The 12289-nt window shown below is 38.5% G+C and overlaps 1 protein-coding gene across 4 annotated transcripts; it reads left to right on the forward strand.

Moving 5' to 3' along the window:
* Window positions 1–5383: 5383 nt before the first annotated feature.
* Window positions 5384–10470, forward strand: stk16 (serine/threonine kinase 16). 4 transcript variants are annotated; one of them, XM_068579714.1, is made up of 8 exons: window positions 5384–5462; window positions 5850–5974; window positions 6294–6513; window positions 6590–6723; window positions 6964–7051; window positions 7792–7920; window positions 8067–8188; window positions 8539–10470. In XM_068579714.1, exons 2-8 carry the CDS (start codon window positions 5889–5891, stop codon window positions 8675–8677), a joined length of 918 nt encoding a protein of 305 aa, XP_068435815.1. In that variant the 5' UTR covers window positions 5384–5462; window positions 5850–5888; the 3' UTR covers window positions 8678–10470. The 4 variants fall into 4 exon arrangements, with proteins under 4 accessions (XP_068435815.1, XP_068435806.1, XP_068435824.1 ...); XM_068579705.1 differs by having other exon boundaries at window positions 5390–5430; XM_068579723.1 differs by having other exon boundaries at window positions 5401–5500.
* The last annotated feature ends 1819 nt before the right edge of the window (window positions 10471–12289 follow it).

Consider the following 12289-nt stretch of genomic DNA (forward strand, 5'->3'; position numbering starts at 1 on the left):
CTCGTTTACCGCTGTTGACTTTTTCTACCAGAACAAGTGCTCTGTGGTGAGTCAGCCCTTAACAAAGCTCTCAGCAGTCCCTCTCTATCATAACCTCATGTGCTTGGTAAACAAAGGCTCTCAGATTATAAGGGCGAGGAGAGAATAGCAAGGGCACTCGTGTTGTACTGTATTCCCAAACAGCTAAGCCATAAAGCTGGGAGTCAATCGATCACTGAATAAACTACTATACCACTGGTAATATATTTATTTTAGAAGAAAGCACACATAAGTTTTCTCCGTCGCAGCTCTCTCCACCTCCAGAGCAGCATGTCTTCAATTCAATTCAGTTTATTTTGTACAGCCCAAAATTACAAATAAAAAAAATGCATTAGGCTTTAAATATTACAACATCTGTGACCCCGGACCTCTCATCGGATCAGGAAAAACTCTGTGTCTCTGCCCCTTAATGGAGTCAAACGTGGCTTAATTTTCGCCGCAAGGAAGTTATACAATACATCCATCACACTGTAATGTCAAAATCAATTTGCATTTCATAAACATTGTTCCCCTAAACCATTTTAAAAACTCACTTTGAGGCATGCGGTTGTTGTTCTCTGCCACTAGAGGTCAGTGATGTACCATTTACAAACAAGTATCCTCTTAAAGGTCAGACTAATAGTATTTGCAACTTTTTATTATTGTAAGTCAAGATTGGACAAAAATCAATGATTTATTCAACAACCATATCGAAAAAAAATAGATTATGTGAGCACATGCTTTTTTTCCTCAGTGTGTCTACTCATATTTGTCTTAAATAGTGGATTTAATTGATTCCCTAGACTGATTTATGAAAGATGAGAGGTTGTCTGACTTACATATGTTATCATTTTTGGCTCCCTCCGGGACCCGATTCTCCCAGTGATGTGAACTATGCATTCAATATTTAATGTCTCACATATGGTTAATAAACATATTTCATGGACTAATGTCTACATGTCTAATTAATGTGTACCATTATAGTGAACAGTAAATACATATGTCATTGAAGTAATTATGTCATAGCAATTAACTTGTTTATAAGTAGGAAAACTGTAATAGATGTGGTAAGGCAGGCCATGGGCAGCCTGATATTTGGGACCCATGCAGGGGGGCAGGGCCTTTAAAAAGGGGTGGGAAGCTCACCTGTGCCTTTGACAGCGAGCACACCTGAGAGCAGCTGAGGCCAGCCATGTGGTGATCAATTTGGTGAGCTCTTTTCTTTTCTTGCAGGTTTTAAAAGCATGATTTTAGTGTGTTTAGGGTGTTGTAATGTGTTGTTGTAATGCTTTCTTTCTTTTGTTTGTAAAGAGCCAATTCAGAAACACCACTGTTTTTCCCAGGCCTTTTATAATTTACATGTTGTTTTTTAAAGTATTCATTTAGCATGGGCCGTTTATGTTTGATTTGAGCTTGTGGGTTTTTGTGTTGGGCTGAGGAGAGAGGCAGAGTGACAGGGCAGCCATTTTACATCGGCATTTTATTGTGTTATTTTGGTTGGTTTGCTGTGCCTGAGTTATTCTATTTTGTTTGTGTGATTTATTTACTGTCCTTACTTACTGTAGCTCCATCGCCCTTCTCCCTCTGACCGTGCAGTTTAAGTACCCCAAGACTTACTTTTAGTTGTACATTTTGGATTTGATTATTTTTAGCTCTGGTTGTTAAAACAACTTTTGTTTGGTATTTAGTCTCTGACTCCAGTTTATTCTGGGTATTGTGGGGGATTTATCACCAGGTCACATATAAAATGTTAATATCCAGAAATAAGTCAAGTACTTATATAATCTGTCTGCCTCTACAACACGGGTCACCAACAGGCAGACCGCAGTGCGGACCCAGGCGCCGTTGTTTCCGGACCCTGTACTGGACCAATGACCGATCAATAGCTGAGAATTATTCAAAGTTGACAGAGAGCTAAACTATGACATGTGACACATTGTTGAAACCATCATCTCCTCTCTGAGTGGATTTGTTGATCAACTCCAAAACCACCGACATAAAAGTTAATTTCGATCAGAAGAGACCAGTCAAATGAAAAAAGGATCATTGTGTATTGTTAACAGATGATATGAGATGAAAGAGGCTTTGGCGCTTGGACACATGAGATCTGTAACGGAAGGCCGTCTGCCCCGATCAGCAACACCATGAATCCCCCGTGGAGCCCAGACCTGGAGGTGATGAGGATAATGATGAGTTGATGAAGCTGATTGATCTGATGAAGACTGGTCGGAGGTGCAGGGTGCGTAACAGCAACATGAATAAACTGTAGGAGAGAGTCACTTCTACAGAGACAGCAGCAAGATGATTGGCTAACGACGTCATTGTTTTGTTGTGCTTATTGGTCAGAGGAGACCAGCTGATCTGCAGCTGCTGTCAGGCTTGACGCCCCGAACGATGACAGCAAATAAACACGGCGTGCGCATGATAAAACGTGATCGCAGATGTATGAGAAATAAATGGCTTGCACGAGTTTGCTCTTCCGACTGAACGCTCTATCACCATTTGTGATGATTTGTATGTTTTATTTTACTCTGAAAGACTGAAACGCTGTCCGACTCAAGAAAAACGCGCTGGACTTAAATGCAGAAACGGACCCATTCAGTGGTCTGATGGAGGTTTTACATACTGTGTTCCCATTCTGACCTATATTTTACCAGAACAATTTAATAATATATGTCCCAATATTGCAGCATGAAGCACATTATTCTGAAAATACCAAACCACTTTACGTGATAAGTTTTTTTTTAATTTTTTTTTTTTAACAGCATCTCATTTCTCAAATAGTTTTTAACCAGTAACATAAAACATTTTAAACAGCTTTTCTATCGAAGACTTCAATGTGAAGTTGCTAGTTGCAGTTGCCCTGTCTGTCTCCAACGTGGTAAAGACGGCAACATGATTGAGATTATTAAGGTCAAACACTTTCATGACGACCACTCTTACATTTGTATTCAGCCCAGATTAAAGGACAGACTACCACTGTAACAAGTCTCTAATTGTCACAGCAATAATACTGTATACTGGCCATATTAATGTAGAACTTACATTATGGTGCTATAGCTCTGCAATGCATCATGGTCAAACTTCCTGTGAATAAATGTTGCTGTGAATCACAACACAGTCATTTTGAGAAGTTTTTCCTTTTTCAGCAATAACCCATAAACAGTTTTAACATAATTTTCAACACATGTTAGGTGTAGATACCACGCAGACACGGGGGGAAACATTATTGCTATACCTCCGTTGCGTTACACAAAGATGACAGTAGGCGAGAACGTTGTGTGCCGATGGACACTTGCTTCTTTCCACACAATTGTGGAGCAAGAGCAACCACATTTCTGACCAGAGTCCACTTCAACGTCAGCAATAGCAAGGTAACGAAGCTCATTATTATTCCTTCATGTTTCCTTTTTTGCCAGCATTTTGCAACTGTTCATTCATAAACGACAGCACATCTTCTCAAGTAAAGTGACTTTAAGTGATAGTAGGGACACACCGTCATGCACTAGTAAGCTAACGTTAGTGTGACTTATATTATATCGTGTCTTATACTTACACATAAGACGTGAGAACAACTGCTTATAATTATAACTGTTTATTCCTCGGGCCGTCATGCCGTCTTTCCTCAGTCCCCAGGTTGTGCTTCCCACATGAATCGCCTCTGGGCCCTAAGTCCCCACATGTACAAACTCCCATGAACGTCCACTAAACATATATGAACATAAATGCACAAACATACATTTGTAACAAACAGGGTGTGTGTGTGTGTGTGTGTGTGGTTACTGAGCACCACTGAAGCCAGCACACAAGGAGAACCAGAAGGCCTACACAGGACATGTTGCATGTTTTCTGAGCTACATGACAGGGCAGACTCTGCATCATCTGGTATAAAGTTCATACATTGTTATGTTAACCCTCCTCTCTTGTTCTTTAACTAAAACTCAGTTTTTCTTTTGACTCATAAAAAACAAGTCATCTTTTGACCGACTAAAAGGGTCAGACTGACCCCTAGTGTTAAAAGCTGGCAACTGCAATCCTGAGTTTAGGCTGGGGGCCAGACTTCTCCCTCAAAACAGCAGGAATTATGCTTGATCCAAGCTGTTGCACATTCATGTTTTAAATACCACAACTCCAAAAATAAAACCTAATTTAATTGATTTCAAATTATTCCCTTCATGCCTGTTCTACAGATGGCACACAATAATCTGGACTGCACGATAATCATGATAGCTGGACTGCTGTCACCCAAGTGTGTTCCTCTGGTGAAGAAGCTGCCTGTGACCACCAGGACTGTGTGGAGGTGGTCCCTGGAGGCTGATGACGCCTTCCAGGACTGCTTCAAGTCAACAGACTGGGACTGGGATGTGTGGACCACATGGGGAGAACATCAACAGCATGACGGACTGTATCACAGAATACATCAAGTTCTGTGAACACACCACCATCCCATCCCGAACTGTGCACTGCTCAGTTCAAGAAGTCTCTTCTTAACAAGAAGGATGCTGCTTTCAGGTCTGGGGACAGGGATGAGCTAAGGCACGGGTCACTAACAGGCGGACCGCGGTCCGGATCAGGACCCAGTCCCTCACACATTTTTTAAGATACTAATATTATTATAATTTATTTTATATTAATTTAATTATATATTTTTTAATCCAGCCCTTGTTGTAATTTAAATGAGAAATTATAGACATCTGTATGTATTAACGTATTTATAATTCACCCAGTTAAATTTTAAAACTGATAATATATATATTGTTGAGATATTATTTTGTTTTCTTCTTTATTTGAGTTGACAGTCAGTTGTTGACTTCATACAGATGTTGACAGAACTGCTAGCTACTTCAATACAGTTGAATACCTCTGCTTGTTAATATATTGACAATCAGTAAACAGCAAAGTGGGATACACTTTTCCTAATTCACAAATAGCTCTTAATCATTGATGTGCGGCCTTGCCCAAACTGAGACTCAAGGATATTATAGAACAGGCGAATATTTCAGTCTGGTGCTGAAAACGGAAAGCAGAAGGGATTTTCAGCACCTAAAACAGCATTAATAATGTTTGTAATGAAAACAACCATGATGCACACTTTTTGTATCCATTATTCAATGCAAACACTTGTATATTGTACATAAATACATACTCACGGTACCAGTATTCTTTTACTTAGCTGAACTAGTTACTTATCAGATTACACAGATACTGATTACTCTTCCTATCAGTGAAATCCATCTATCTCTATAAAGTTTAGGATGTTCAATGTTTGTGATGAAACAGGATCGAGGGGAGAATCTAATCTCTGGTTCGCTCTCCGACCGGAAGGTGGCAGAAGTTTACCTGATGCGCGCGTAGGCAGCCTCCTAAAAAAGCCAAGAAGGAGAAGAAGGACGAAGATGGAGAAATATGACAGTAAGCTAATTTGGTAAACAGACAGCTAGCTGGTAAGCATAACGACGTAACGCCATCAGTTATTGCACAGGTTTGTTACGCTGAGCTGTTCGTTGTATTACGTGGTTACTAAAAAGGACAAAGCGATTGGAGCTAACGTTAAGAATGGACGTTTATGTGGCATTTGGGAAGTTGTCGACAGCAAGCTGCGAAGCGTATGTTGGTTGTTCCTGATGTGCTATGTTAGCCGACAGCTAACGTTTATTGACACTTACACTTTTAAGCTGTCGTACCATATGTTTCTCTACAATGGACCAAAAGGTTATCGCGCTGTTTGCTTCCGATAATGAATGTCTCGGCTAATAAGTAGCATTGCATTACTGTCTGGGTTTCTCTGGCTGCCTTTTTAAGAATAACTTGTGTTTGTCTTATTTCTCCAGGCCCTTAAAAACTTGGCGTTAAACAATGTACCAGTCAAGATGGGGCAGACCCTGTGCATATGCTCCCGTGCCTCGATCACCATTGAGAACAAAAAATATTACTTTGTCCAGAAACTAGACGAAGGGTAAAATCTGTTCAACCTCTACCTAACTCCACCTTTACACTTAAGTGTGATGCTTTTTTTTTTTTTTTTTAGTGTCAACAAACCATTAAAAACACATTGCTTCATCTATCTTCGTTACAATGTTTAAGTTATTAAGTGTATGTGTATCCATCCTTACACATTGTCCCTGATACAATGAATACTAACTAGTATAGCAAGTCCACAAAAATCCATCATTTATTCCTCTTTGTGGCAAATGTAGCCCTCGGCTCTTTGGGAAATGATTTAGCCTTCACACCAAGTTAAACTCGAATCAAACCTCTCTGTGTCCTCTTCTCAGGGGATTCAGTTATGTTGATCTGGTGGAGGGGGCAAAGGATGGGCGTTTTTACGCCTTGAAGAGGATCCTGTGCCATGACCGTGAAGGCCACCAAGAGGCTCAGACAGAAGTGGAGATGCATCAGATTTTTAATCACCCGAACGTCTTGAGTCTGGTTGCGAACACCTTTGTTGATCGTGGAGGCAAGACTGAAGCCTGGTTACTTCTGCCTTATATCAGAGTAAGTTGGTGCAGCAGTAAGTTTGACCAACACAACCCTGGTGGACAGGATCTGATTCTGATGTTTGTGTGAACAGAAAGGAAGTCTGTGGTCTGTTCTGGAGAAGCTAAGAGACATGGGGAGCTCAATGCCTGAAAAACAGATTTTGCAAATCCTGCGTGGCATCTGCTCTGGACTCAAGGCCATTCATGAAAAAGGCTATGCACACAGGTAATCTGTTTACACACACGCACACGCACACACTCACACAAACATTTCCCCACCTAAATACTCTCATGCTGGCTTGGAGTGCCACACTACAGTCTGTGGAGTCCTGGAGTCCTTTCTTACTAAATATACATCTTTTATTATTCATGTAAATATGTCATCACTTTTGCAAATTTCAGTCTTTGTTTGTTACTTCTGTATATTAACACTTTTGAATGCTATGCATTTGCTATAATTTGACAGAGACTTAAAGCCCACAAATGTTCTTTTGGATGAGGATGACAGGCCTCTTTTGATGGACCTGGGCTCTATGAACCGTGCCAGGATTGAGGTAAGAGCACCAAGTCTACAAAGAGTTTGTTAGATTTTAACAATTACTGTGTTCATGCTGTGTAAGAAAAGAGTGCACCACTTACATTATTTAATCTGTGATATTAAACCTAAATGTTGGACATTAATGTTGAATTAATACTTTTACTGTGATAAGAAATTTTATATTTTATAATCTTTTATTTACTAGAAAGTGCTCAGAAATTTGAGACCAAGGGATGAAATTATGCTAAGAAAAATATCAATAGTCGGTAATGTTTATGTACCAAACAGATGTTTACCTCGAGATGGCGACGTTTTAATGCCAGTAAACCACATCTTCAAAATATGATGCTCACTTGAACGCATCGAGCTTGTACAAGTTCGTCATAATTGTTACATTGGCACATGTATTTTATCATATTTGAGCTGTTGGGCCAAACAACACGGATTGTCCCCCTTGATACACTCCTACTAGACATTTTGATTATTATTATTTTTTTCCTCAACACAACGGTTATAATTGCAGAAATAGTTATTGTACATGTATTAAGATAACACTTGTATCCAAAGTGACTTACAATGAGAGCATTAAACCACGTGAGCACAACATCTAAAAGTATTGCCAGGGAATTATGTATTTGCATAACATTTCAAGAGTTTGAGGCGAGCTACCTGCTTTTTATTTTCATCTTCTACACATTAGGTCCTCTCCATGTTCCTTACCCTGTGATGAATTTAATGAAACTGGGTTGATTTCAGGTTAGAGGAACCAGAGAAGCCATGACCATTCAGGACTGGGCAGCCCAGCGGTGCACCATTTCTTACAGGGCTCCTGAACTGTTTAATGTAGCGAGCCACTGCATTATAGACGAGCGCACTGATATCTGGGTAAATACAATTTGTCATTTCCTGTGTATGTTGTGCTTGTTGTGTTCATAATGGACAGTCTCTGAAGCCAAGTGCTAATGCTACTGTGGATCATTTACTGACTACTTCTTTCTCTCGTCTTCTAATGTCTCCTCACACTACTTCAGTCACTCGGCTGTGTACTTTACTGCATGATGATGTTGGAGGGGCCGTATGACATGATATTTCAGAAGGGGGACAGCGTTGCTCTGGCAGTTCAGAATCCAGTGACCATCCCACAGTCTTGCAGGTCAGTTAACACATCGCCTTTCAGTGTTATTCGAAGAAAGATTTGTATGCCTCCACACCGGGTTGATGGTCAGGAATGTCTTGAGGGAATTTTGTCAAATTTAGTTTAGTCAGCTGCTAACTTAATGTCAGTCTGATTTTTTTTTTTTTTTCTTTCTTCTTCTGTTTTTACTTCCTTACTTCCTGTTCCTTTTTGTGCAAAAAAACCCCAAAATTATTTAATGATCTTTTCATTGGTGGTAATGATGCATGCTTCTGTTTAAGATTGAATGTCACATTATAAAGGTTTTTTATAACGAAATACAAATCAAACTTAAGTTCTAATTTGTTGTTGTTTTGTCTTGTGCCCAGTTACTCGCAGGGCCTGCAGATTCTGCTGAGCTCCATAATGGTGTCAAATCCCCAGGAGAGACCAAACATTAACTGGGTTCTTGACCAGGTACATGACTTGCAGAGTCGCAGCCCCAACACCCAAACCAACATGGTCTGATCTTGCACGGTGCTCTGGATGTGGGATTTTGGAAACCTTTGCACAGATAAATGAACGTCTATTATTTTTAGCTTAATAATATTTCTTATATTTATTGACTTGTAAAAGCCTCAGTGCAGACTTTCGCTAAGTTGGGGAGCTTGGTAACATTTAATTTCATTGATCCAATCCAGCCTGCAAGTATCTCAGTGGACTCTTGTTGTCCTTGTAGACTTGATCAGAGGAATCTGAAAGGCCCTATAATATAGTACATAATGCTTCTAATAATTAAGTGGCTTAAACTTGTATCCACTTTCATGTCTTTTAATGTAAAGCTGGAGCGAGCAGCCTGTTATCTTAGCTTAGCATAACTACTGGGGAGGTGAGGGAAACTACTAGTCTTAAACTCTAGTTATTATGTCTTGTTTGTTTAATCTGCACAAAACTAAAACTTAAAAACAATAATGGTGGTTCTGTTAATATATATATTATGTTGCTTAGTGAGCTTTAGATGTGCTGCTATGCACAGAGCCAGGCTGTCTGTTTCCCTCTTTTTAGTCTTTATGCTAAATCAAACTAACAGTCAGATTTCTTTTGGGAAATTAACCGTTTTTGTCTTAAAATTGTAGTTTGCATTTTTAATAAGAAAAGGGATAACATAAGCCAAACCTTGTGGGGTGTGAAAGCTACCCGAGTTCAATACATATCAGATTTAATTCCCTACTGACAAGGATTACGGTCCAGTTCCCTTCTTTTTTCCCTTTTTTCTCTTCTTAAAAAAAAATCTTGATTCCTCAGTTTTGAGCGTGTGTACCATATTGTGGTTACACACGTGTGCTGTAACCATACAACTGCGCCTTCAGCTTTCCTTCCACCTTCACTTGTACTGTTTCTCTCTATGGGTGTAGAGTTAAGCGGCAGAGTTCTGCTCACCTGCAATGCTGCATTTAAACACACAGAGGTGCTCCACCACCGCCACAATCTCCTGCTCCACATATCAACATGGTGAAGTCTGTGCTGTTGACATTGTGTGAACGGGCTCTTGGTCAAACACGGGAAAGAGTGTCTGCTTGCATAAACATGTTAAAAAAGAAAGGGGTCAGTCACTTAAACCTTTGAATAATATCTTTTTAATTAGTTTAAGGAATTACTTGTTTTTATTAATGAAGTCAAAGTCATTATTACATCTGCCATTGCAGTTTAGCTTTCACTTTTCACTGTATTGTCTTTTAAAACAGTTTTTTCACATTACGGCTCTGCTTGTTTTAAATTCCAGGTTCTCCTATCGTGTGAATGTGGTCTTACACTTTTGTTCTCTCAGGGTTCACCCACATCTGAAAGGGTCTGGCAGTCTGAAGCAGTCAACCTATATGGTACCTATGTATTGCATTATTGGATAAAATAATACTTTGGGCATTTAAGTTAAGATGAATGCTTTTGTGACTCTGTTATGCGGTGATATTGGTAAGAACTAAAACAATCCTTGGTAGTTAATTTATACAGTTAATTGTTGGAATGGTTATTGGTATACTGTTTGAATATATTATCTTTTTAATGCTAATTTTGGATATGTCAGATGACTCTGAATGTTTGTGTTGTTAATGGCGAGCTCTTACTGATATCATGCAGCAGGTAAACTAAGGGTTTCTTTAAGTCTACTAATGAAGTTCACAGATTATAAGTAAGAGTGTGTTATTTGGTTATGAATAAATGTTTCATCTCTTATTCATTGCACATTAAAGGATAAATAAACATAAAATATGTAGCACTCTGTATACACCTTTTCAATATCCTTGTGAAATAAAACCTCATCTCACAACAAAACGTTGGTAGAATAGTTTTTGAATCAATACCTGTATTTCTTACTCAGCATGTGTACAATACAGCCCAAAGTATTTGAACAGCACGAAATCAAGCACATGGATAAGAAGTCTCCATCGACAAACGTGCAGTAAAACAGGTTGAAGTGGAGACCTCAGGTACTTTAACCCGACTGCGGGATGCTTTACAATAAGTCGGGTCATTAATGTCCGGCCTTGCTCTCAGTGATGGTGAAAGTATTCAGATCCTTTACTTTGGTAAAGGTAGTAATACTGTCGTGAAAAAACTATCCATTGCATGTAGCAGTTTAGTTAGTTTAGGGTTCAAAAGTTAAATTATTAATAATTCATAAAATTGAAAGTGTTGTGTATTACTGCTTTATTACAACTTTATTATTGATGCATCGATGTGTAAGTAGTGTTTGATTGTTGTAGTTGTTCTAGGTCATTTTAACTAGTTTAATCTATAACAGAGCATCATAGTTTATAATCTAATTGAGTGTTTAACAATTTGAGTCTGAGTAGAGTTATAAAGTTGCATGAAATAGAAATGTACATTACAAATACTTAAACATTATTTAGGGACAGTACTGGAGTAATTGAAACTAGTTTAATTCCATCACTACTTGCTAGATTTTCTCCATTTTTTTTTTCCATGGCTGAGCAGTGGCACTCACGCCTAAGATCCCTATCAGCAATGCCACTCAAAGACACTTTTGCCACTCGAGTAGTTGAAACAGGTTGTAACGTTAAAGTGATGAATCATGCTTTACTATTTGTAAATGCAGTTTGGCAGATGCCAGGAGAACAACAACTCTATATTCATAGTACCAACTAAATGCAGGTCCAATGGTTTGGGTTATGCCTCCTATTTCCAATTAAGGAAAACTGTAATTCTCCAGTATTTAAGACAAATGTGCTTTCACTTGGTGGCAACAGTTTGGTAAATATCCTTTCCTGTTTTAACATGGCAATGCCTCCATGTCTCAATTCAGGGTCATGTATATATATATATGTGTGTATATATATATATATATATATATATATATATATATATATATATATACATATATATATATATATATATATATATATATATATATATATATATATATATATATATATATATATATATATATATATATACATACATATACATACGTGTGTGTGTGTGTGTGTTTATGTATGTATGTGTTGGATTTCCCCGTTTGGTGTTGAAGAACATCACCTTCCTCCACAGCCAGACCTTAAAGGGGAACTTCCAATATGTTATTTCAATGGCCTAGGAAAGTTCAATCAATATCGGTGAACATGAACTATTCTCTTTCAAATCCATAAACCATAGATGTAGGTGTTAAATGTGTCATGTCATGTAGTATAACGTAGGCAATGAGTGAGAACAATTTTTTTTTAAAAATCTACCGAATGTTTTGTTTACTGAGGTGAAGTGAAAAGTAAAGTCATTTTCTCATAGACTTCCATAAATTCATACTTCTTTTTGCAACCAAAGGAGTCGCCCTCTGATGGCCATTAAAAAGAATGCAAGTTTAAAACACTTCCACATTGGAGCAGTGGTCGAATAGTCCTTTTCGGTTAGGAACTTTCCTAAATGGGAAATGACCCAGAAGTACCTAAGTGGTCGCCATGATAAATGCTGGTCACATTCTCTAAACACAAAGGAAAGGAGCTTCATGCCTCCTAATTTAGCTCCTTTAGTTTAGGACCCACTGGAACTTCCTTAACGAAAGGAAAAGGAGATAATGGCGACCCACAATCCCTTGCGGTGGCAACATTTAAAGTGACGTTTTATTCT

This window comes from Clinocottus analis, unplaced genomic scaffold (genome assembly GCF_023055335.1).
Source record: "Clinocottus analis isolate CAN_PGR_092001 unplaced genomic scaffold, fCliAna1.0.p SCAF_1, whole genome shotgun sequence".
NCBI lineage: Eukaryota > Metazoa > Chordata > Actinopteri > Perciformes > Cottidae > Clinocottus > Clinocottus analis.